This window comes from Sprattus sprattus (assembly GCF_963457725.1).
Source record: "Sprattus sprattus genome assembly, chromosome: 19".
Classification (NCBI taxonomy): Eukaryota; Metazoa; Chordata; class Actinopteri; order Clupeiformes; family Clupeidae; genus Sprattus; species Sprattus sprattus.
Genome location: NC_137917.1, coordinates 2,884,767 through 2,911,803, shown reverse-complemented (window position 1 = coordinate 2,911,803; position 27,037 = coordinate 2,884,767). Strand labels below are relative to the sequence as shown.

General features: G+C 47.1%; 1 protein-coding gene across 1 annotated transcript in view; it reads right to left on the bottom strand.

Moving 5' to 3' along the window:
- Positions 1–27,037, bottom strand: part of LOC308380353 (nuclear factor of activated T-cells, cytoplasmic 1-like) — a gene marked incomplete at its 3' end in the record, with an annotated part of 67,370 nt that overhangs the window by 34,092 nt on the left and 6,241 nt on the right. The window contains exons 3-6 of the mRNA XM_080857664.1: positions 25,516–25,675; positions 14,938–15,140; positions 10,806–10,978; positions 8,911–9,051 (exon numbers count right to left, since the gene is read on the bottom strand). Of these exons, the coding sequence (XP_080713790.1) occupies positions 8,911–9,051; positions 10,806–10,978; positions 14,938–15,140; positions 25,516–25,675 (677 nt within the window). The remainder of the gene's footprint in view (positions 1–8,910; positions 9,052–10,805; positions 10,979–14,937; positions 15,141–25,515; positions 25,676–27,037) is intronic.

The following is a 27,037-nucleotide window of genomic DNA, read 5'->3' as shown; positions in this document are numbered from 1 at the left end:
GAAAACTAAAAAGGGTCTTTTCAGAATGTTTCCCCCGCTCATTAGTGGCGACTGGAGCAGAGGTGACACTGAGTCTGAGGGGCCAACTGGAAAGTCACGTCTCTGCATGTGTGACAATGCCACACCATTGGGCTGAGGGCTGCAGCAGGCGTGACTGTGCACTTCACTTACAGTCCATTCTCTCTCTCTTTCTCTCTCTCTCTCTCTCTCTCCCCCTCTTTGGCCTGCTTGCATTTGGTTTCTATGCAAGCCAACTACGGCGCAGCTCTTTCAAATGAGGCTTAATAAGGGCTTTAGCATACAAAAAGGGATACAGGTCACAGGCATAGATATCCCATTAATCTTGGATCTCTGCTGGTCTCAGGCCGCAAAGGAGCCAAGCTCTCTCTCTGCTAAAATCAAACCGATGACCTCAGTCTGCGAGGGCTAATGATGTAAAAGACCACAGTCGCAGCGCAGGAAAAGCTGTTAACAATTGATTCAAGGGAGATCCTCTGCTTTTTTTCCCCCCACAAAGAAATGTTTTTCGCATTAAAAAGAGAGGGAACAAAAGACCAAAAAAATTGCAAGAAAAGAGCCCTGTGATAGCGAGGGCCTGTGTGGGTGGGTGGGAGGGTGGGAGGGTGGGAGGGGTTGGGCTGGAGAGGGGCGGGGCGGGTGTCAAAGTCCACTGAGAGAGGAGACCAGCAGGTATCTATTTCCTTTTGAGTTATAAAGACAAGAATTACAAAAGCAGGCCAAGTCTAAGTGTGTGTGTGTGTGTGTGTGTGTGTGTGTGTGTGTGTGTGTGTGTGTGTGTGTGTGTGTGTGTGTGTGAAAGAGAGAAAGAGAGAGGGAGAATACAGATGCGGAAAAGAGTGGATTCTCTCTTTCCGTCCTGAGCGAGTGGAGAGAGGGAGAGAGAGATGATATGTGGCTGTGCCAGTGAGGAGTGGTTGGAGCGATGAGAGCTCACGGAGAGCAGGCAGACAGCTGCAGAGTGGCACACTGAAAGAAAGAAGTGACACAGGGAGAGGAAAGTGAAGAGAGAAAGATGCGACAGGGAGAGGAAAGTGAAGAGAGAAAAAAAGTCAAAGAGTGATTGACACAAAGAATAAGGCAGTGACATGGGGAAAGAGTGACACAGATGACAGAGGGAAAGAGTAGCACAGATGACAGAGAGAAGAGAAAGACAGGCCATGAGAGAGAGAGATTGCACATATAGATCGGTAGAATGAGATCGAGAGATAGGACAGAGATAAAGAGAGAGGGAGAGAGGGATGAGTGGAGGCTACGCACGTCGCCTGCTATGGGGCAGAGCAGGATGATTCCTCCTGTTACGTCTGGAGGACCATGAGGGAATCTCGCCCGCCCCCTCTCCGGGAGTCGCTCCAAGAGGGAAACCTTAGAGCTCCACGTCAACCAGTAAACATGTTTTTCACCCTACACTCCCCACTGCTCTTTCTCTCTCTAGCTCCCCATCTCTCCATCTTATCTACTCGCCCTGATCTCTCCACCTGTCTGGCTCTCCATTTGTCAATCTCCATCTCCACCTTTCTTGCCATCTCTCTCCTTCACTTTGTGCCTTCTTCTCTCTTGTCTTATTTTTCACACTATTTCTCCTCCTCATTTGTCTCCCTCCTCTTCTCTCTCTCTTTCTCTCTTCTCTCTCTTTCACATCCTCTATCTGTCTCTCATCAACGGGGGCAGGAATTAAACGCTGCAATCTGCTCGGGGGCCCCTACGGTCTTCAAAATTGCTCTGCAGGATGAAACGAAAACAAAAGAGAAGGGGAAAAAAAAGATAGAAAGAGTGAGAGCCCAAATCGCTTTTTCCCTTCCTCTCTCCTTTCTCCCCCACTCCTTTAGATGAGTTGGGACAGTGCCACATATGTGGCATACCTTTTCATGTCAGAGAGTGCCGTAGGACTGATAACCGCAAAAACTTTCCGCTTGCTCCCTGCAACATCTGCAAAATGCTTCTGTTTCAGAGGGCCTTGGCTACACCTTTCCATCCAACCGTCCCCACCTACGCACTAAAACACTCACACAGACACACAGACACACAGACACACACACACACACACACACACACACACACACACACACACACACACACACACACACACACACACACACACACAGACAGAGACACACACAGACACACAGACACACACATACACTCACACACAGACTGCACACACATACACACAAACGCCTTGCTACTTTATTATCTTTACTACATCTCACAGTCTTTCATTAATCAAACAGCACCACAAGTAACACCAGTATTTCCAACATACCATGCATCTTTATACACAACCCGACCACACGCATCCACACACACAGTTGCACATACACAGGGAATAATTTCTGCCTCGTGTGACAGAGGAGAACTGCTCTCTCTCTCTCTCTCACTCTCACTCTCTCGTTCTCTCTCTCTCTCTCTTCCTTGCTCTCTCTCTAGCCCTGGTTACAACCCACAGGATGCAATTTACAGCTTAACGCGTGTTCAAAAATCCTCCCATTTGTCCTCTGAGCCTTTGAGGGGCGGAAAAAGGAGCTGTGCAGCAGTGCGGCCCTCAGGCCCTCAAGCCCCTCGGCCCCTCAAGCCCTCGGCCCCTGGCCCCTCCGAGCTGAACTGTGTGGGAGGCATTGTTTCCAGGGCAGTGACCACTCGTCCTGGACTTGACCTGCAGTTCACACCCAACCCAACCGGTGAGAAGAGAAATCCCATTCTTCTGATACGGGGAGTGGTGGTCAGTGGGGGCTGGATGGGTCGGGTGGGGTGGGGGGCTGACGGTAGACTACCATTCAACAACACAACCAACACAACAACAACCACAAAAACAACAGCGAGCTGCCAAGGAATGCTCGCCTCAGCCCTGGCTGTGTTGTTTTTTTTTGTTTCCTTTTTTGAGGGGAGGGAGGGCTGGTGAATGGAAAGTCTGATTCATGACGAGTCTTAATTACAGAGGCTCTCGTGAAATAATCCAGCCCCCTGAATTCTTGTTGTGTGTGTGTGTGTGTGTGTGTGTGTGTGTGTGTGTGTGTGTGTATGTATGTGTGCGCACGTGCGTTTTTTTTCTCTTCGTCCTTATGCTTTCCAGAGATAATTTCAGGGGAGTTCTCAGGTTTTGAATGAAAGCACCCCTTTTTTCCCGTCTTTATATTTCGCACACTGTTTAGATTTCTCTTTATTTATTTACCGTGAAAAACAGTCACTAGCTCTGTTTTTTACCAAAATGAAAGTAATCCCCTTCGCATTTACATTTGAGGTTAGACACACGCTTGTGCCAATATCTGAATCTTCCATGCCTGAGGGATTGGCTACTTCTTCGTGCTGACACTCAGAAACTACTGGTTGTGGCTGGGGCCAGCTGAGGCTGCCTGCATGTGACTGGGGGGTGGTGGTTGTGGTGGGGAGGGGAGGGGGGAGAAAAGAGTTAGGCGATGGCTGGGCACGGCTGCTTGCCCGTGGGGCAGGGAGGGAAGAGCTGGGGTTGGTTGTGGAGCTGGAGGAGGAGCTGGGGGCTGGAGCTCAGTGGTGGTGGTGGTGGTAGTGCTGCAGAGATCCAGGCAGAGGTCCAATCAGACCAGATGTAAAAGCCATCCAGCTCACAAGGGAATTCCCTCCCCACTGAGTCACGGAGCAGGCTTCCCCCAGTGCAATGCTCGCTCGCGCGCGCACACACACACGGACATACAAACATACACACACACACACACACACACACACACACACACACACACACAAACACATGTGCACACACACACACACACACACACACACACACACACACATGCACACATGCACAGACATGCAGACAAGTACACAGCAGCCCCAAAAACACACAGGCATGCCAGAACACACACACACACACACCGCGAGGTGCGCCAGGTATGCCTACACAGACCAGTGCCAAAACAAAGGGCTGTGCTAAAAGAAAATCTGTCTTCCTCACTCATTCTTTCAGTCTCTCTCTTTCTCTCCCTCTCTCTCTTGTCCTCTCTCTCCCTCTCTCATGCATATACACACGGACACACAATAATAAAAATAACAGAAAGGGGGAGATCATGGAAAAATCAAACCAAGATGGAAAGTTTCTTTTTTCTCGGAGATCTTGAATCTCTGAAAAAAAGCGCAAACGCCTTCCCTCTCTCTGCGATAGTGTCCCAATAAGCAGGCTGTTTAGTCTCTGACATGACAAAACAAAGGGTCACTAGTACACAGCAGGAGATCCTTCCAGAAGGTGTTCAGAAAACTCTCATTCAACAGATCTTTGAGATACACAAAGTCTGGGTGTTTACGGTCTAGTCGCCAGTAAACGTCAGTCCGTCTTAATATCAACTCCGTTTCGGCGCTCTGAACACATGGAAGGCGTTGGAGGTTTAGGCTATGCAAGGAGACATGAAAAAAGAGCTTAGAGATGAGGATGACACTAATTGACATGTTCCCTCTGGTTATGGACTGGGGAGTCTTAAAAGGTGTATTGACCAGGCTCTTCTCTAAGACAAGGTCCCTAACAGCCTCTAACACTTCCAGCAAAGTCTAAGAAACAACAACAAGAACTGCAATACGACTGTCGCCACATGCCTACTCTTGGGGGATTTAAACAATTGTGGCTAGTTAACAGTGCTTATTATAAAGCCACCCAGAAAAAAATCAAATTCAATTAAATGTTCTGAAAATGTAAAAACTCTCTCTCTCTCTCTTTCCCGCTGTTTCTCTCTGTGTGTGTCTGTGTGTGTGTGTGTGTGTGTGTGTGTGTGTGTGTGTGTGTGTGTGTGTGTGTGTGTGAGTGAGAGAGAGTGTGTGTCTGTTCCGCTTTACCCCTCTTGAGGGAATCCCTCACAGATGAGTCACTGACAACACTTCCTGCTGAGAACACACAAACAGGCCTGCGGGCTAGCTAAAGCAATCTCCTAGCAATCTCTCTCTCTCTGTGTCTCTCTGTCTCTCTCACACACACACACACACACACACACACACACACACACACACACACACACACACAAAACACACACACACACACACACACACACACACACACACACACACACACACACACACACACACACACAAAACACACACACACACACACACACACACACACACACACACACACACACACACACACCTACACAGTTACGCAAACAAGCATCAGCATCCTGTGCTTTGCTGTAAAGGGCTGATAGGTCCGCTCAGGTTTGCATCAGACATCCTGTCGGGTGTGGGGACCGTGGGGACCGTGGGGACTGCAGGGACGGGGCTGTGGGGCTGGCGTTGGCATTTGACGAGCAAACATAATTATTTTTCTGAGAACATTACGGTCTCTCATGATGGCATCATCTGAGCAGCCTACACCCTCTCTCTCTTTTTTTCTCTGCGTATGGTCTCAGGTGTCTCAATACAAAACAACATAAGAGACAGAGAGGTGTAAGGAGGGGAAATGAGGATGATAAAAGGAGAAAGGCAAAACAAATGAAGGAGAGAGGGAAACAGAGAGAAAGAAAGAGATCAACAGACATGATAGAGATATATAAATATGCAGAAAGAGAAGGCGGAAGCATCTCTCTGTTTGCAATCATTTAGCACAAACAGAAACCAAGACACAACCCACTTCCTGACTCAGAAGTCTGCTGATGTCTGACTTCAAAAGAAAATTAAGCAGTTCAGCTGTGCTCAAAAGTTCCCATTTTAATATTCCAAAAGATTATCCATTTAAATGTTGAAAATATAAATTCTGATGAATGAGATGACAGACACCATAATATTTCAGCACAATTTATCATTTGAATGCCTCTCTTAAGGACTGTGAAATAAATTTAGCCTCATCTCTACATTTTGGGAAGGCTATCCTGTGGGGAGCGAGAGGTTCCCAACAAGTCGGCATGAAAGGTTGAGGGCCCTTCTGTTGCTCCTAAAAAATCCGGGAATTTTTCGAGGGGCTGTTTACTGGAGCACGTCTTGGAAAGAAAGCAGCACTGCTCCTTACCTTTGATAGCTGCAGCTTCTACAGCCTTGCCAGTAATTACTACCATTGCACAAGTTTGTGTTCAGCTCATGTGTGTGTGTGTCCCATGTGTCATCACCCAGATATATTTTAAAAACTGTGTGAAGATACCCATTCTGGGGGATGCGTATTCCGTTATTATCTCACGTGTAGCCTTAGTCACATACTTGTCTGTTTATTCATGTATCCTTCTTTGCAGTGGGCTATGAAGTGCATGCCTACTCGTCAGCACCTATCAACCAATCATCCAATCACTGAAGTCTTTGAAAGCAGGCTCATGCCGAAGTGTTTTTTTCTTAGCTTAGGAGTTCTTGCTTTTCCTTTGTAAAAATTGGTGTCAGCAGCTTTGTGAATAGGAATTAGGAGAAACTTTTAGTGCGATTAAATGTTTTGTGACTACTGGCCCAGGGGATATTATTTCCACTTATCAAACTTAGATTCAGATATATGGTATATCATAAACCCTCACCTCACCACTACATACTTCTATCCCAGACCAAAGGCAGCAGAAGAAACATGTTGGCATAATGTAAAGATGTTTGATATATCAGCTCTACCCAAAAGAGCAAATCATCTTCATGTCCCCTGTTTATCACGTTCACAACAGACTACCTGAGTTTATGGGTGTTGGAGCGTCATCTGACTGACTGCTTCTGTTTATTAACGTCCGTAAGGGGGAAAGGGCCAGTTGGTGCATATTTCACTTGGTTTGCGTGGCGGGGTGGGTAACCCATCTTACATAAGTCACAGACAGACAGACAAACAGGAGGAGAGAAGGAGGGATGGTTGAGGAAAAGAATCCGGCGTTCTTTGCGCCTTCCCGGAAGTGTCTCTCAGGACGCAACACAGAGAGAAAACAACCGTCTGAAATGTCAATAGCAGGCAAGCAGTGGTGCAGCAGGCTCCCAAAAGCACAGAGCCCCTCAATGCTCTAATGTGTTTAACGGTCTGGCCAGAGAGAGAGGGAGAGAGGGGGGAGAGGGAGAGAGGGAGGGAGAGAGAGAGCATGAGTGAAGTAGAGGAAGAGGGAGATGGAGGTAGAAAGGGAAAGAGTATACAGAGAGAAACCATACATGAGGAGTATTTCAAAAAAGCAAAGAGTAAAGTAAACATGAGAGAAAGATAGAGTAGAGAAAGAAAGAGAATACCCATATACAGAGAGAAAGAAAAGGGAGAACATTTGAAAACTAAAAATTTGAATAACAAAACAAAGTCAGAGAAAAGGGGAGAGAGAGGAGAAGACAAAAACAGAGAGAAAAAGGATGAGGAAGAGTGGAGTGTAGAGGACTATGCAGACATTGAGTCTCCCCTTCTGGTGATTCCCTCCTGTTACCTCTGAGAGGGATGCCTGCGCTTAAGGAGGCTTTAGCAATGTGTCAGGGTATTTAATGGCCAGCATGAGGAAGGGGGTGTGTGTGTGTGTGTGTGTGTGTGTGTGTGTGTGTGTGTGTGTGTGTGTGTGTGTTTGTGTGTGTGTGCGTGTGCGTGTGTGCATGTGCGTGTGCGTGTGCGTGTGTGTGTGTGTGCATGTGGTGTGTGTGGGAGGGGGTGCAGGGGTATGCAGCTGGCTAAGCAGGAAAAGAGAGAGTGTGGGGGGGGGGTGGGGGGGGGGGGGGGGGGTTGTTGTTGCCATGGCACGCAGTCCTGTGGTGGAGGCCAAGGCCAGTAGCAGGCATGGGAAAGCCCTTCGCACAAACAGCAGCACAGCAGGCCCGGCCCGCAAAAGTCTTCCTCAGGGCCCTAGTGCCTGTCAGAGCCCACTCCCCGACATAAATCAGTGCCCATATCAGGCTCACTTCAAAGGTAGCGTGGATGTGAAAACGTATTAAAGACAAATGGGCCAGAACAGGAGGTGCATGAGTGAGAAGTCTGGGAAGTAAAAGCAAAAGTGTTTTTCTCATTTTCTACGTACCTTCTTTTTTTAACACATTTTTTTTAAGACGTTTTTTTTTTAACGCTATTAAAAAAACATACTGCTTTCATTCACCCATAAAAGCAGGCAAATCTACCCAGTTTTGCAGAAAGTCGATAATGTATGTGCAAAGGCTATGGAGCACCTACTACCTGAGAGAAGGAGAAAAGAGGCCGTGTTAGGCGCTCTCATCTCCATACTGGCACACACATCCCTGACATCATTCCTCCTCAGCCCTCTGCGTCTCTCTCAGCAATCAGGCAAATGACTGTTTGTAAACCCCCGATATCCACAGTCTGGAGCAGCCCAGAAGCTCCTTCCCACCCAGACAGACAGACAGGACAGAATAGAGAGAAGACAAATTGCAACAGATCCCTCAAGAGAGAGTGAAGGAGATGGATAATAAGAGAGAGGGAGGTGGAGGAGATGGATAATAAGAGAGAGGGAGGTGGAGGGGGGATACAAGGAGGAGAGGGAGGGAGGGATATTGCGAGAGGTGAGAGAGTGTGGAGAGAAGGAGAGAATGTCAAAAGGAGTGGAGCTGGGAGGTGGCTTTGAAGGAGAGTAGAAGGGGGAGTTTGTGTGTGTGAGAGTGAGAAAAAGCAAGTGAGAGAGAGAGAAAGAGGGAGACAGAAAGAGAGCAAGAGAGAGAAGGAGAGAGAGATTGCACATGCCCCGTTTGTGATTCATTCCTTCACTTGCGGCAAGCGTCAGTGAACAGGCAATGGAAATTTCTGCAAATGTAAATAGGTTTTGGTTAAAAATATAGTGCCTTAATGCACACCACATGTGGCTCGCTGGCAGGACGGGGACTATTTTGACGGGAGGAGAGACCAAGGGAACTGAGCGAGGGAGAGACGGACGAGGAGGGAGGGAGGGACAGAAAAAAAGGGAAAGAAAAGAGCAGGAAAAACCATAGAGAGAGTTGGAGAGAGAGAGAGAGAGAGAGAGAAGAAAAGGAAAGTGGGTGAGAAAGATGACATTGTAGACGGCGAGAGCTTACCTTGGGCCTTCTCCACAAACACCACCTTGGAGTCTGGCAGGAAGTTGTGGCCGCTGATGAGAATTCTCTTGCCCCCTGTGGCGGGGTAACTGTCCAGACTCTGCTTCTCCACCAGGGGCAGCTCCTGGGCCGAACGCTGGGCTGAAGGGCAAGAGAGACAAAAAAGGTTCTCAATGTTAAAAAATAAGTGCAAAGAAAATAAGTAAAACTGCAGACAGATAGATAAATAGATAGATAGATAGATGAATACATTCATAAATAAATAAAGAGATAAATAAAAAGCTTGATAATAAAAGGTTAGATAGAGGCAAAGATAAAAAGATAGACAGAGGCAAAGAAAGAAAGTAAGAAAAAAAGAAAGAGGGAAACAGACATCCAATCAAAGAAAAAACTAAGACACTTAGAGGCCCACTCAGCCTGCCCAGAACCCAACTCTCCATCTGTTCCTGGGCCTCCAGTCTTACCCCTTACAGATGTGCATCTGAGACCCAAGCCTCCAGCACGACCTCCCGTGCACTACCCAATAACTCAAGACCCTGGCCGTCAACCCGACATGATACGATCCGTGGATTGCCTTCAGAAGACCCCCCGCCTCTCATCTCATCACATCTTGATCGTATCACATCTCTCCCTTCATGGTCACAGATGACCCACTGAGCCCTTGCTTTGTCTGCATCGTGTCTAATGTTTGCATGTCGCTGGGCTCAGCGTTTTTGGCAACGCAGCTCGGGATTAGCCACGTTTCAATGTTTTATGTTTTATGCACCACCTGTGTCTTTCTACTAAACATTTTCATACGGCAACGCACCTTGGAGGCTGTTGAACGGCGGAGCTGCTTTTCATAGCCAGAGGCCTGAAGGCATCGACGCCCAACACAGCGCGTTCCGTTAATCAGACATCTACTTTTCATTGTGCGCACAAGCCTTAATCAGGTTTCTGTGCTGCACTGTAAAAATCATTTCACAACTCGGTCCGTCTAAAGCTTAGGCCTTTATATGCGTCCCAGGACCCGAGTGAAGTTTACCCGGGTGGGTATAAAATCATGAAAGGTGGCATGAAAGGACGGATAACATCATCAGATCTGGAAGCGGCGAGTATGGACGGCAGGCACCTCGAGCCGTCTGCATTCAGGTGGACATTACATCAGACGCCGGGAAAGGTCAACAGAGCGTTTTCCAAGCGCTCGTCCAACGCTGCGGGACATTCAGATGTGGGGATGGATGGCAAATGACCCTTGGTGAAAGAGTAGGAGGAGGAAGAGGAGGAGGAGGAGGAGGAGGAAGAAAAAAAGGAAAACCCTGCCTCTCTGGTTGCTCGGCAGTAACGGCTGCCCACACTAATGAGGTGTTCAGCGGGTGATCTCTCTCAGGTCCATGCCCATGGCGTTTGAGCTGACTCATCGTTGTTAATCAACGTTCAAACCAAACACAAGGTGCTAACCACTGTGGAGGGTTTCAGTGCTTTGGTATTTCCAACTCAAACACATTTTCCCTTGGAGCCACAGTGTTCAGAGAAAAGAAGAAAGAGGAGAAGAGAAAAAAGTTTAAAAATAGCCCGTCCTGTGAGATGGCATCATTCACACACTTTGAAAAAGTCCGCCTGAAGTCTACCTTACAAGAGCGCATTTGGTCCAAAACAAAGCCTCTCCACACAGCTATCTCTACCTTCTATTGTTGTGTGTACATGCAGGTGTTTGTGGTTGTGTTCGTGCAAATATGTGTACGTATGTGTGGGTGTATGTTTCTCCACAGGCATAAGGAGTGTAAGGACAAGTATGTTTCTGTGTGTGTAAAAGAAGAGAGGGGTTGAGAGTGTGTATGTGTGTGTGTTTTAGAGGAGAGAGTGTGTGTGTGTGTATGTGTGTGTGAGAGAGAGAGGGGGGGGGGGGCACTCACAGCACTCGATGGGGTTGGAGGATGCTTGGAGGGACACCGTCCTGCCATTGGGCTGGTTGATGTGCACGCGGAACACCATCCTCACGCGCGTGTTCTTGCGACCGATGTCTGTTTCACCCTTACGGAGCTCAATGTCAGAGTTGCGCAGCTTCAGGATCCCAGCACAGTCGATACTGCCCCCAAAAAGACAAAAGAAAGATGAAAACCATTGACGAACCAAAGAATATTTGAAATACAACCAATTACACACTTGACAGTCAGTTAAATGATTCTTCTGGAAGTGTATGTGTAAGACAGAATGATTTGAGTAACAATAAGAATCCCTCTACTGTCAAAAGCAATCTAAAAAACAATGAATGAAAGTGTGATATGATCTCATGGACATAATTGGCACATAGCATCCCTAACAGACATACACCACAGAATAACAGTAGGAAGACTGAGCTGACTATTGGGAATCCTCGTTGAGTGGCAACAGAAGGCAAGTGTTTTTCTGTGGCCTAAGAACCCCTCCATGGGTGACAGGGTGTCTTATGAAACGAGGTGTGGAGGGAGGACTCATTCTTCTGAGGGACGCATCTGACAAGAGCAACTTGATGCTGAGCAGCGCTTCCTCTGAACGTTACAGCGCAGTGAGCACAGGCTTTAGCGAGCAAGAGCTGCGATCGTGCCAGGGATCAAAGCTCCCATCGACTCCATCCCTTCCTATTCAAAGCTTCTTTGTTTCCTAACGAATGAACGGACAAATGGGCGGAACTACGTAGAAGCTGGCGCAAGGAAAGGAGTCTCTGGTGGATTGCTCTTTCCACTAGAGAGGGCTCGTTGGCGGCTGTTCCGTTTCTCACACCCACTGTCCTCCGCCCATCCAGCTCTTTATCCCCCTGTCTCCTGTCTGAAGTCCCACTCCCTACCCGCCATGCTGTGCCGTTCAATTAAAGCCTCACACGTTTTGTCATTTTTGAAACATTCACAGTTTCGACCTGACTAACCGTCGCCACATTTAGCCAGCAATTTTTATTTCTCTCTCTCTCTTTCTCTCTTTCTCACTTCTTATGTCTGGGGATTTTCCTTCGCAAGACCTCTTAATGGAAAAAGGCATCACTTTTCAGACTGGCCTTTCATGAAATTAAATAAAACTAAAGCCTGGCTGGTAAAAAAAGTGGGGAAGTACATATGGGATAGGGCTTTGGCATTTCAATTATTTTACATGCGAGCATTTCGGGCAACATTCCTGGAACATGGTAAATGTCAAGTTTTACACAAATCTATTTCTCCTCTACTCTGGTCAGTAAAAAAAAAAAGTATAAAAATAAATAAATAAATAAATAACACTTTAAACGAGTGCATGATTGGCCATGCATGATTCAAGCTTGCAGCAATGCTTTGTCAGCCTAAACACAAACACATAACAAGAGGGCTTCTATGAACTGCTTTGTCATATGGCTAAAAGAATTAAACTGAGGAGACTGTATTCCCTATATATTAGGCCAAGCGCTACAGAACCTTGCAGGTAAAGGAGCTGACTTCAGAGATTTGGTTGTTCTTCAGTCTTCGTGGGTGAAGGCATATTTCCATGAGACCACAGCACGGTTTGTTGACAATCGGGTTTGACAAGCCTTTTACCACGCAAACGAGTTTCCTGGCTTGTCTGAGCTCCTGTCGCTCCAACACTACACGTTGGTTAGAGCCATAGATCGAGGCCTCTACCAATGTGACAATTTCTGTTTTGCTGTTCCTGTTGTTATTAGGTGAAGCAAATTGCTGACTGGTAACTGTAGGACACTAAGTATTCTCCACAGCCCTATCATAAATGATGATGTTCTGACTGGCAACAGTAGGACACTGAGTATTCCACACAGCCCTTTTATAAATGATGATGTTCTGTTGAACTGCTAAGGCAGGGCAGACTCAGCCAAGTCATTTGCTGGCTTGGGAGCTGCTAATTTGGAGGTTGTGGTGATTGCACTGTGGTGTGGTGTGGTGTGTGACAGGCCATGGTGGCCTTCTCATGTCACTTAAGCACAACATATATCAAACTCTCACTGGTCTGCAGAGACAGCCACCTTCACAGTGCATGCACCCGCTGGTGGTGGCTAGCAGTCTTCTTCAAAGGCGCGTTCTGTACAAAGTGATGTCATTTTATTGGTTCCACATTTAGTTGGTGTTCAGGATTTTATTCTTTTTAAAGAGGGTGGCAGGATTGGGCTGTACTCATGACTACCATTAAATAAAAAATCCTGATGCTAAGCGGTACATTTTTTTTTCAATGCAGAAACCTCTGTTTTTTTTTGTGAGAAAAACCCAGACCTCCTCACAGAAAGGGAGTAAAGGTAGAGCGGGAGGTGCGGGAGGCGCGGGAGTGAAGGGAAAACCCTTCCCAATCCCCCATCAATCAGAAGACACCCTGGACTGACAGGGTAGCATCCCTGACCCCCTTCTGCAGCTCTTTCTGCAGCTGAATGGAAAACAGTCAGTCAGCGACCCTTTGCAGGACGCGACCTTTCACACATCTGTAAGAGAGCGCTCCAGCCCACACCTTCCTGAGCTGGCACAGGAGAGGGGGAGAGTCGAAGGAGAGGCATGAGGCGAGAAGCGAGAGGCTCGTTCACTCCCAAACTCACTGTGACATTATAACAGTCCCATGGCTCTGCACTCGGGTTACCCCTCTCATTTGAACTGGAGCTTTCACAATGCCAAGTGCCAATGACACCATCCATGGCTTAAACCTTCAGCCCACAAGGGTGAGATTGAGACTTACGTTTTGGAACTTGAATTTAAGTGCATATGCCATGAACAGTGGCTGTACAGTATAAATATCAGTCTGTAACAGTCAACGACATGACTCCATTCTCAGGAAAGGGCCTGTAAGTCTTCCACAAATCATGAAAGGGGAAAAAAGAAAACATATATCTTATTTCTTGGAAACCTTCAGAGTATGGCCAACATTCTTAGACAAAGACTGTCTCACCTAAGGAAAACACACAAAAAAACGGGGACGGGGGAAAAAGGGAAACAGAACACAGAGGTGAGGGAGGTTATGTAACTTCTCCTCAGGATTAGACGCCATATCCCTGACACACGTTGCTGGGCCCCAAGCCAGCAGACCCATTGTGGCTGGAACCAAAGCCCAGACAGGAGGGCTGCTGCTGGGGCTCCCTGCAGAACACAGCCCCCTGTTCCTCCGGGAGGTGTGGTTGGAGGAGGGCTTGGGCCTCCGCAAGCATGAAATTTACTGCAATTTACTGCACCGTGTAGAAGTGTGAGCGAAAAGTGTGAGGGGGAGGGCGGACGATTTACGGGGTGGGAACCTCCAGGAGACATAGTGATCTGACAAGGCCCACATAGAGGGGAACTCTATCAGTTCATCTTGCGCGTAGGAGGACGAAGAAAGGCTGTGACATCCTTATCCATTTCTCTTTCTCTTTTCTTGTTATTTTCCCACATAGCAAAAAAAAGTGTGGGTGAGAGGCATTATCTGCTGGGTCAAGATCCCTGTCCCAACACACAGAAACACTGACTGAATGAGTTACACTTAGGTATGACAGGGAACTGGTCCTCAGTGGTGCGGAGAAAGAATCAGCAGCAGCATCCCTGTTCATCCATGCCAAATTGCAACAAGGGCAACTTCAGTGCCTTCCGTTCATTTATACGTGTTGTAATCACATCAAAGTAAACTGTTGAGATCTTTACCTCGACCATGTATTTGGTGCATGAAGTTTAGTAATGTCTTTACTCTATCATCTCTGTTATGTTTAAGCTACTGTATATATTGTCTTTTATCATAGGAATCCACTTACACAAACATCTCTTTTTGTTTTAACTTGAATGGAAGTTTTCTTCAGGGTCAGTGCAAGCTTTTGTCGTTTAATTGATTCATTTGATTTGTGGATTTTACAATGCTTCAACAAGTTGCCATAATCTCTTTGGCTACTGAACAAAGGTCTGACTTTCGGTTGTTCTTCTGTATCCTGTATGCTCACATTCAACACAGGGACTGCTGTTAATGAGGAGTTGCAGGCCTAAACCCTCTACTTAAATGCAGTTTGTAACTACAAGATGTACAAGTGTTGCCGGATGTGTTAAGTGCAGTGTGTGTTAAGTCCTCCCCACAGGGTCCAGGCTTTGTACTCACATGGCACGCATGTTGTTCTCGGGCAGCAGGGGGATCTCCAGCACCTTGGTGTTGCTCTGCATGACCTCATGGCTGGCGGTGGAGACGGTCTTGCCGGTGATGCGGTGGACCTGGTAGAAGGCGTGGGGGCGCAGGAGGCGGTCGTCTGCCGTGCCGATGAACAACTGCAGGGTGAGTGGCTCACTGTCCATGTAGCCGTACAGCTGGCAGTGGAACAAAGAGAACCAGGTGAGATCCCTACCGCCGTCGCCACAAACGTCTCAAAAGACCCTCACGTTTAATGTCATGATCCTTCTCATTTAGTGGGAGGAGAGGCAAGAAGGGGTGAGGGTGGGATGGGGTGGGGTGGCTGTTAGGGGGGGGGGGGGGGGGGGGTAATTATTGAACACACATCAGGCAATTAGCTCTAATGATACTTCTATGTCTGCCCCCCCTCCCTAAAAACAACCCAACCAGTGGCTTCTTTAATTATGTTTGTTTTCTCGGTTGGGTAGGAGACCATGCCTGTGTCCCTGTGTTCGGATCTGTCTGGTGGGGAAGTTATTTGTTTTACCACACCCCCTCAGGGTAAACGTTCTGATCTTCTCTGGGCCGTCTACGGTGTACTTCAGTGGTCTCCCAGCCAGGGAGCAGCGTACGCAGTAAAGGGAGGGGGGCGGAGGCTGGCTCCCCATCACTTCGCTGTTCATTAAAATTTCGCTGTGGCCATAAAAAGAAAAGTGCCCTGGGAGATTCAGGCGCGCGGTAGACACTGACTCAATGGAAAGTGACCATTTTCGAGACAGAAGGAGAAACCAAAACGATCATTTAAAGTCTGTCGGCAGGAATGTGACATAATTAACGAGGAATACACAACTGATGTGCATGTACGCTGCAGTGTTGCACGTTGACAGAGACAGAGCTATTTATTTATGGCTTTCCACACCACACCAGATCTATATATTTTTAAGCTAATGGAAATTGCTGGTACTCTGGGTCTTACATCTAATTGATCAAGTCATTTATAGACCTGGGGTTTCACATTGTCAGCATTATTAAGAATAATAAATCTAATAAAAATAAAATCGAAATGCTAAGGGGTATGGAAATGAAAATGCTGATCAAGTATGACACACAATTAAAAAAAACTAAAAAACAAACAAAAAACAAGCATGAAAAACCCCTAAACTGATAAAACCCCAAAAACTAAATGGCAATAATTCAAAAGCACCCATTATTTTGGTACAAAAAATGAATTCAGCAAATATAAACGAAGGACTGGAATAACAAAATGACAACATTTGTTTTGGTATACAGTAACTTTGATGGTTCTACTAAAAACTCATACATATAAATCAAGTATTTATTGATTAGCTGACTCCAGTGCCTCTGAGCCTTGCGTCTACAATGCAATGGTCCATGCTGGATTTCAGCACATCAGCAATTCTCCAACCTTCGCATGCCTGAAGTCCACAGAGAGCCCCCCTTCAAGCTTCTTTGACATGGAAATGAACATGCATTATGATTTTCATTAAGGCTTATGAAGCTCTGGCCCCATGCCAGCGACGGAATCACACTGAGATGAAAGACCCGCCAGTATCAGAACCAGAACTTCAAACAGGTACCACTTCCTCACTGGCCTCCATTAGTGGCTACTGCTCTCCAATAAAAAATTAAAAAACAACATAAAAACAAGTTGAGAAAAAAAAATTCTCCAGACATATTCAGACCCACACAAAAAGCGTCAGACTTCATACCCCAGGGCCTACTCTTGCTCAAAGTACTGTGAAGCAGCGGTGAAAGCCAACATCCCCCACTCCCTAACCAAAAAAAATCTCTCTACAAACATCAGTATTCTGGTGGAGGTGCTTAAAAGTCTGTAATACGCTGGTAACGAAAAGAGTAGTATTTGGGAGACCTCTTAACCAAGAACTGTTGGTGCATTAAATCACACTTGGCCAGCTCCACCACCACCAAGACTCACATTGAGCCTGAGAGAAGAGAAGAACTACAGCACACTTTAAAGCTGGGGCTGAACTTTTCTCTTCTTGATGTGGTCGACATCCAGAAACCCACTGAAGGGGAACGCTGAACTGCGGAGCTGCACGAGCCCTGGAGAGTGGTCCCGGGGCAAAGAGAACGTTCCCGCTCGACCGGGCGAGGTTTTCTCAGACGTGTGTGTGGGCACTCCAAAGGGCTCCCCAAAGAGTGCTGTGTTTCGAAAAAATTGCTGGGTGAGCATCCGATCGGAACATTCAACATGAAAAGAAAACCTTTGCAACGGGACGAGATGAACCTCAGGGGTTCAATACAGCTGGGTCTTCGACCACATGTGAGATCTGACAAAAAAACCTTATGTAAGATCACCCTATCTAAACACGATCCATCTGAAAAAAAAAAAAACGATCCCACAAAATTGTTCAATTATCTCTAAATAGAAGCGTATCATTTCAAATCCGCTATCTTATGAAGTTTTCCTCTGGTGACGGAGTAAAAACAGTGAGTCTGTCAAACCAAATAAAAGGGCCAATGTTTATGTAACAGATTGAGTCATATAACAGAACACAGGCCACATGTAACCTATGACATAATCTGATTAATGGGTTTATAATTGCTTCTGTGAGGGGGTCAGGGTTTGGAGGGAGGTGGGAGGCTGGAAGACGGTAGTGGGGGCTGGCTGGGGAGGGTGTAGAAACGGCGTCATCGGAAATTTGCGTCTGTTGCAATCGGTCATTTCAGTTGTCCTCTTGCGAATATTTCTTTGTATTCCGCCAAGGGATTCAGTGTCTTATCAAATAATAGAAAGACTGCTGAACCCTTGATTAAAATGAACATGATCTGTGTAGTTGATCTCATAGTTTCATTATGATGAAGTCAATTCAATTCCAGTGGATTACTGAAATTCTGGTATTGAAATGACTTCACTGGAGAAGACCAATGAATGAAGGCATGATGAATTGAACTACCATGGATGACACGACATATTCATGACTTCAAATAGTTAAAAACAGGTAATTTGGACAGATGAAAAAGACAAATACACAAAAGGCTGGTCAATTATCATGTAAAATCCTTCATTTCCTAACCCTTAACCCCATCTCCCCAACCCCTACCCCCTATACTCGTCTCAAATAGCTCAACAGCTGTCTTGACCTGAGCGCTAGTCACACATGCTAGTCATCAGTGAGCTACACTGGGGTCAGGAGCTTCTTGAAGTCCTGGCTCTCTCCGGAGAGCACTTCATCTTTGAGGTGATCTCACTAGCAGACCCACTTTGCTTATTATATTTTACTTATAGTGTCACCAGACCCAATTATATTGAGGCCCACATGCTACCAGGCACTTCTGCATGAACCAGTGGGGGTCGGAGAAAGCAAGAACTGGTTACTTTACATTATAATGATTTGAGCATAAGGTTAAATCTGAGAATGGTCCATAAAATTGCATTTTAGGTTTGATATCTTAATAAAACACTGTGCTTTTTCACGGCTACTTGTGCTACTAAATCCATGTCCTCCAACGCTTTGTACTTATCTACAATTCTTCCCTATTTCACCGTGACTTCCAAACCATTACCTCAGCTCGTCTGTATAGAGGCGGCCGCAGGAGCCTCGGGTGAAGGGGGGGGTCATTTTCAGCCATTTTGCCCTAGGCACGGGGTAATGGCGGTGGCGGCCTCATTCAAAGCTGAGGGTGACCTCATACTGAAGAGGAAGTGATTAATGAGGTCAGGCAACCCTCAGTGACGCTGGTCTTCCCGACAGTAAAGGAACGTGGGTTTGTCTCCCCTGGGCTACCTCACTAGATTCCTTTACCATATGTGCTCCAGTGACCCGCGCTCCCTCTCCCGCTCTCTTCATCTGCACACACTGTGACTGCAGTAGCTGGAGCTCACTCTCCTTCTGAAACGGGGAGCTACAATTGTGAGCGATTTGTCCGTATTTTTCTCGCTTCTCAAAGCAGCAGCGCAGCAAATGTGGGGTTCCACCATGAAACTAAACGGCACTGACAATGCTTCAGGACACCTGTTGATTTTCACTCTGGTCTCTCTCTCGCTCTCTCTCTCTCTCTCTCTCTCTCTCTTTCTCTTTCTTTTGTGTATGTATTCATACAGTAACTGGCTTCCGGATTTTTATGTTTTTTATTTTTTTTTGTGTCTTCACTGATGACTAATACAGTCCGGATGGAATATCTAATACTGCTAAAGACATATCGGAGCTCTGAGATGCTTTTTGCAGCAGTCAACATAAAACCAAGGGCCTCATCCATCAACTTCAGCATGAAACGTATCTGTTCACTCCACTTATGGTCGTATCTGCTTCTTGTGTTTATGATGAAATGATGACCAGAGTCAAAATATTTTAAAGTGACATCCTTATTGTGCCCTTTAATGATTGGGTAGTAATCTCAGTCTGCGTTGCTGGTTTACGATTGGGATGCATCCTCCCACATGCTGAGAGAATGCAGGCCTGTGCATCTGGAGGTACGCTTCCCAGGTGCATTGGTTTTAAGATGCGCCATTCACCAGATGATGCCAGAGAATGAGCATCCAACGAGCTCCATGATTTCAACTGTTTCAAGGCTGCCTGTGATTAACGCGCAAGTCCTCATGAGGCCACCGTCTCTCTCTCTCTCTCTCTCTCTCTCTCTCTCTCTCTCTCTCTCTCTGTCTTTTTAGTGTGGAGGAATGTCATGACTTGAGCTCCACGTGGCGCAGAAGGGGGGGTTGAGGGGGAGGCAAGAGGCATGGGTGGGTGGGTGTTGCAGGGTAGGATGGGGAGTAGGAGTGGGGAGGGTGAGGACTGGGGTGGGGGCTCAGCCGATTATCACATTCGCTCCCAAGTGCTGACAGTCGCACAGCAAGGCTTCGCTGTACCAAATCTACACTCATCCACGCCATCCCTCTCTCCAGACCTATTTGATTATCCTGCACTTTTTTCCACTTGGAGTTTGGTGCACTCACAGCCATAACCCCATTTGTGTGTGTGTGTGTGTGTGTGTGTGTGTGTGTGTGTGTGTGTGTGTGTGTGTGACCGTATTATATTTGGCTCGAGACATTATGAAAGGCACACTTTTAGCAAGCGGCAAAGTGGCCCTAGTCCTTTGTTGTGAATTAAAGTCTAACTGAAACCGAATGTTATGTCACACAGAGGGCCCAGCCTCAGGCGACTGCCAAAGTCTAGACCAAAGAAGTCGAAGCTGCGTATAAATTGCTAGATTTAAAGGGAACAGATCGCAACCAAAATAATTTGCCAAAAGCTACAAAACAAAAAAATCCTCTGAAAAAAAGAGGGGGGAGAAAAAAAAAGTAGGCTGTCCATGCGGTACACAGGATTTCTCTCTAACCCCTGATATAAACGCGAGCCACCAATGTCCTACCTCATAAATCTGTGGTCATCACCTCAAACCAGTGAAAATGCAGTCATTTTGTACCATGTCTCAAGTTGCTTTTTTGGCTGCAATTAGTGGTTTGACGATACCAAGGTCATGAGTAAGGGAAGCCCCTTAAAGAGAGGACCACATTATTGAGGGGTCTAGATGGTACCCAAACAGTGTGGGGATTGCACGGAGGGATGTAATCCCTCTGGAAACAAACAAGATGTGTACCCCAAGAGAAGTCCTTCATATTTGCTGGTTAAGATGCGACCAATATGTTGTAACATATTACTCTGGTGTAAAAGTATAGGGGTATCAGGAGATACAGCTTAGTCCAATAATCCATCTTTTTTTATTTGGACATAGTTGTTCATTTACTTTCTGTATTGTAAACGTCAGAGCCCCAGTTCTATCTAACCATTTCCACGGGCTATTTGCACAACTGCTTCTGATTGCTTCCTCTCCAATCTGGCCTTTCAAATGGAGCTAATATCTTCCCCAATGGATTTTTTCAGTGGAGAGTATGTGAAGACCTACATTTTGACCAGCACAGCTCCTACAGCCTGAAAAGCAGTTTGACTTGCTTAGGGCTCCTAGGCGGGAGAGACCCAGGGTGGTGAGAGGACTTGGTAAGGTCGAAACACACATGACTCACAGGCACTTCTTCCCAGATAAACAAGGCCTTGAGTCAAGACCTTTCCACAGCGCTTCCAGTGCCCAACCTCATATAGCACTGGACAGTGGCCTGGATAAACTGCCATTGCCTGTGCAAGGTTTTAATTTTCCTAAGCCAATACAAGGAGCTTGTCACAGGCGAACCCCCAAGGACTGGTTAATACACTCCAATGCAATTTATGCCTTAATGGGTTTCATACTTTAACAAGTGTTGTTTTCACTGAAGCTAGTTGCCATTGCTTGGATGAAGCTGCAACTGTTGATGATTGTCCCAAGGTATTCATCAATGCTCATCTGCTCTAATCATATCCTGGTGTTTACTGAACTAGATGGAAAGAAAGACAGGAGGGTAGGGAGAAAGACAGGAGGATAGGGAGAAAGAAAGAAAGGAAAGAAGAAAGAAAAATAACATAATTCTGTTTAAGGTCTTTCCAGTTAATATGAATTTCTTTGGAAAACCCATCAATCTTGACATGGTGATTCTGATTGAAGGTATACTAGACCATGGCGCTTCTTAGGCATGCATCTGAAAACCAGCATTTAGATGCTGCTCATAGCTGTGGTGCAGGGGGGAAGCGGTTCCATAGACCAGCGAGGGGGGGCGGTGAGGGGGGGTGGGTTACCCCTGTAATTCGAGTGCGGTCAACAGGAGCCGTGGCCGGTAAATTGGAAAAGTGGCAAGAGGGGTCGGGGCGGCATGGCGTCACCACCACAGAAGAGCAAGTAGGCTCCAGAGCGAAGGGGGTTTCATGGACGTTTAGACAGGGAGAGACTGTAGGAAAGATCCAGAAAACAAACTGGCGGGAGAGGGGGAATGGCGTTGGTTTGCAAAAGGTGTCTGCAGCGTGGTGGTCATCCACATTCTGGATGCATCTTTCAACTTTCCAGGACTAACCCCCCATCTCTCTCTCTTTCTATCTCTCCATCTCTCTCCCTCTCTCTCTTCATCTTTCTCTCTCTCTCTCTCTCTCTCTCTCTCTCTTCATCTCTCTCTCTCTCTCTCTCTGTCTCTCTCCCTCTCTCTTCATCTTTCTCTCTCTCTCTTTCTATCTCTCTCTCTCTCTCTCTTCATCTCTCTCTCTCTCTCTCTCTCTCTGTCTGACAGCGTCTCCATCCTGCCAGAAGGAGCCATGTGGTGGAGGAGCCTCTCGTGGTGATGTCAGCCCTACAGAGGGGGAAGTTTCCTAAACAAAGGGGAGCCTGTGCATTTGCCGTCAGCAGGCGCGTGGGGTTAGAAAAACACCTCTGCTCATTACCGCATCGGGCGAACCTCTGAACTCCTGTGATAACGAATGCGCCGTCAGGGCCATCCCAGAAGCCAAGGAGCAGGAGGGAGCACCCCTTTTCATCTGAGCTCGCTCCTTGAGCAAGAAAACAATAACAACCGAACAATTAAGCGGCAGCTGCTTATCGCTAAACTCATGTGATGAAGTCTTGGCGCGTTGCCAGTCGGTGTTATGAAGGATGATGAGTGTGTTCGTGACAGTTCTGTTGTTTTTGTTGTTGTTTTGCCACCACCACGCAGAATGGTAGGGGAAGACGTGTGTCACAAGCGAGTGTCTGACCAACCATGAAAGGAAACAGAAGGGGTCCGGTGTTTTGGAGCATTTTGAGACGTGGCAGAGGTGGTGGAGGAGGAGCAGGAGGAGGAGGAGGAGGAGGAGGGGAAGAGTCAGGAGGCTGTTTGGGTTGTCAAAGGGGAGTGCTTCTGGAGGATGAGCACCTCAATAGAAATGACATCAGCAGTGAAGCGGTGAGTCCCCCTGGAGCCAGTGAACGGGCATCAGGCGCGCTGTGAGTTCCCCCCGCTGGCGCCACCAACACCACCGCCACGGCCCACCACTGGGGCCCCTTAGCCCTTCATCAGCAGGAAGCAGAAAGTCCCCGGAGGTGGGGAAGGGGGTGGGGGATAGAGGCCACATTGGGCCCCAGCTGCCTCCATCTCTCTCCCCCCGTCTCCCTGTCTGCCCACTGACTTTGGTGCCCATTCTGGCTCTCTCTTCTCCTCCCGTATCACCCACCAGCCCATTCTTCCCCATGACTGCGCCCACCCCACGGCTGGTTCTCATTAGCCCTGAGCACTGACACCTCACTGGAACCCTCCCCCCTCCCCCTCCAGCTACAGCTGTAGACACAGTGGCATTTGGGAGGGTTGAGGCGCTTTTAAGAGAGAAAGAAAAGGACTAAGAAAAATAATGAAAATTAAAGGCTTAAGGCCAAGTGAAACCTCACTGCATGTGAGACGTGATAGGACCTTCAAGTTATCAGTGAGTCTTTGCTTTCTGCCTTTTTTTCCTCTCTTACACTAGACGGTCTGGTGTCCTTATTTCTTTGTCTTACTCATTGTTTCTCTCTCTCTCTCTCTCTCTCTCTCTCTCTCTCTCTCTCTCTCTCTCTCTCTCTCTCTCTCTCTCTCTCTCTCTCTCTCTCTCTCTCTCTCTCTCTCTCTCTCTCTCTGTCTCTCTCTGTTGCTCCCTCTCTGTCTGCTCTGTATCAGAAGCTGTGATTGTATAACCGATACCGAGAGCAACAGTTGCTAGCTACTGCTGTCTGCCCACAAAACTTCACCACTTGGCATGATTTCAGCGAGCCTTCAGTCTTACGAAAGCCCCGAGATATTTCACCCAAAGTGTAATCGTCAGGGTATTAAACCAGACTAAGTCAGAGTCAAAAATTGAGCAATGTGTGCAATGTTAGTTGGACAACAGACGTGCGTCAGTAAAGCCGTGTTTACGACTCCCTCTTCTCTGAATAACCGCAATATTGCCATCTCGGGCTGAATGAATAACCACACAGTCATAAACTTAGGTGTGATGCAGTTCAGCAAACTAAAATAGATCCTTTCTTGAGTGTTTCTTTGTGTTTGTGTGTGTGCATAAATGAGGAAAAATCCACCACCTCCCTATATGCATCCAACCTGACCCAGCACTCTTCCTCGAAAGACAGAGCCAGTGATAGTGATCGAATATGGGACAAGCTACAGAGAGAGGCAGCCAGGCACTCTCAACACCCAGGCCCCAGGCATTTTGAGTGATGAGGTGGTGGGACCTCCAGCACGTCCAAGTCCACCGGCCCGAGCTGCCGCAGACGCAGGCTGGCAAACGTCTCTCACTGAGGGGGTGGGCGGTGGAGTGGGGGCAGGCGGGGGTGGGTGGGTGCTGTGTTAACAAATTAGACTTCAGTGTTGATACATGGCACTTTACCTGAGGTGATCACTCATTTCTGTGTGTGTGGGTGTGTGTGGGTGTGTGTTTGTGTGTGCGTGGAGGGAGGGGGGAAACGCTTTATAAGTACCACCTGAAAGTTGACGGAGTGTGTTTGGAGAGGCTTGCTGGAGAACAGCTGTGGTGAGAACGGTGGGGTCGGCGGGCTGAGACACCATTAAAAACATATACCCAGAAGGCACAGCTGCTCTGATCAGAAGGCTGCCATGACCTTGGTGACTGGGTGAGGGGGAGGGGGATCTGAATCGCCATGGAAATGTGTACATGGACCAGTGCACTTGTGAAAAAATTGACACTGACATATGAACTTAGACATGCATACAGACTTGCACATACACACACCTCCACCCAACCCCCCACCACCCACACACACGCTCCCACACATATGAGCTTACAAATACATGTATGCACACACACACGGGAACACATACATACAGAGACACACACTTAACTGCTTTCCACCTTGAGCAAACCAAGATGTACAAACAAGCATGACAGCCCTACCCCTACAGGGAGGGAGAAAGGAGCTCTGTCTCGAGCCACAGTGGCGAGAGTGACGCAGGGTTTTAGACCGCTGCCAAGCACAATACCGCGAGGTGATGGTCTCGTTCCATGCTAATTGTGTCAATATGCGCAACTGCAGTCCGCAGTGACCTTGTGCTGCAGCAGATCAACTCCCAACTTCACGGGCCATTAATAACACACACACATACACACACACACACACACACACACACACACACACACACACACACACACACACACACACTCACTCACTTACGCCCACCTGTCGCAATAGAGTTCAATTGGTCAATCAGCAAAAAAACTGCCACTGCATTTTTGGTCTGTAAAGATTTTTCTTTGCCTTATTTTTCTTCTCCTTGAGCTAAACCAGAACGTTACACTGTAAGATGAAGTGTTGCTACTGCTCTGTCTTCACATCATCTAAATAAAAAGGCACGTTTTCATTTAAAAACATTAAGCAACCTCATCAATCAAAACGTAATTTAGTGAGCAATTCCTCAAAAACCTCCATAAAATGGAACCTGGCTTTGACAACACATAGCGCAGGTCTTGGCAAATGCAACTACTGTTTGTACTAGGCCCAGTGCTCTGCAGTACTGGTATTCTATTTCTCCCCCTGGTTGAGCTCTTGCAAGACACAAATCAGTTCCAATGTACTCATTATAAACGCCACTGGAATACTGGTGATGTGAATTTGAGGTTAGATGAAAAGTTGGTGTGGAAATTGGTACTGCTAAAAGATTTAGAGTGATAGTCTTGAGTATAGAAAGGGTAGAGGGGTTGGCTGGGTGTTCTGTACCTGCACAACGGGGTGTCCTCCTGACATAGCCTTGACGGCCCCGCGGCTGCCCTCAGTCTCGTAGTGGGCGCGGTGGTGGGACTTGGGCTGCACCTCGATCTGCAGGCTGTAGGGCCCAGAGCAGGAGGGCAGCTGCCAGTCGAGAGAGGGCAGAGAGGGACTGCAGAGGAGAGAAAAGAGGAGAGGAGGAGAGATAGAGGAGAGGAGAGATGCAGAATGAGACCACACACTAAAACACATACACAAACACACATGTATATCCAACAGAGAGAGAGGCACAAAGACATAGAGTAACACATGTTGGAATGGAGACAATATACAACAAGTAACACACTCGCACACACACTTAAATACAAAGAAGGAAAATGCCATTCAAGTATTAACTCAAGTGGACACATACACAAACACACACACACACACACACACACACACACACACAAAGAATGATTAAATTACACAAAACAGATTTTTTTTTCCCTTCTGGGAAGACTTGAACCATTCCATTTCATGATTAGCTGTAATCGAATCAATCACAGTCTCACTCTGAGAAACTTCATTCCTAAAGCATGGGCACTAATAGATGAGTCTTTCTCAAATGAATCTAATAGAAATGTATCCTACTTGTATAAACTACGCTCTCTGGCAATAGATCGCTTTCAGTAATAAGATATAGTGAATTGAAAGGTAAAATAATCATGTTACATAATTTCAATAAGTGAATCTGCAACAGTAAGATTTATTGAAAATAACTAACAAACCAATGTCAATGCAGGAATGACAAGCCTGTGAACGTAGAGGTCAGACTCATATTTGGGGAAAGGAATAGAAGAATGCAACAAAAATATAATTACTTTGCAAATCGGGGTTTCATATTTTATTGAGGGCCACACCTAGATCGTCCCCCACTACCCTGCTGCCTAAATCCCGGGGCAAAAGGTCAGCAAAACCCACGTTATATAATCCACAACAGCTGATGTCCCATCAAAAAAAGGAGGGAGAATGGAGAAGAAATGGATTCCCACATCAAGTGCGTGTGAGCATATCTAACCAAAACAAACACTCGCAAGACAATATTTCACCCCAACCGGATGCCTGTAAAGCATAAAACATGTGACCTAAGCGCTCGCATGAAAGCAATCTCAGGCATCCTCTTGGACGCCTCGCAGTGTGTTTGTTGACCTAAAACGAACTGGCTTCCCCTGTAGGGTGCTCCTTTATCGGAGCCATGCAGGGGGTGACATCACTTGGCCGGGGCGGGGGTGTAGAGGGAGGGGCGGGGGTCAAGAGAGGGGAGCAGCGTGGTGGCCGACCCATCAGACAGTCCCCTCAGCCCCTGGGTCCAGGGCCTGTCACCATCCTTTCCTGCTCGCTCACTATCTTAATCAAACACTTGATTTCCGACAGGAAAGCTCGGCATCGGAGGAAAGAGAAAACACACAGATCGGGTGGCAGCAGGATAGAAAAGGTTTGTCATGCTTGAGAAGAAAAGGAGGGAGTGCATGGGATAGGGGGCAATATTTGG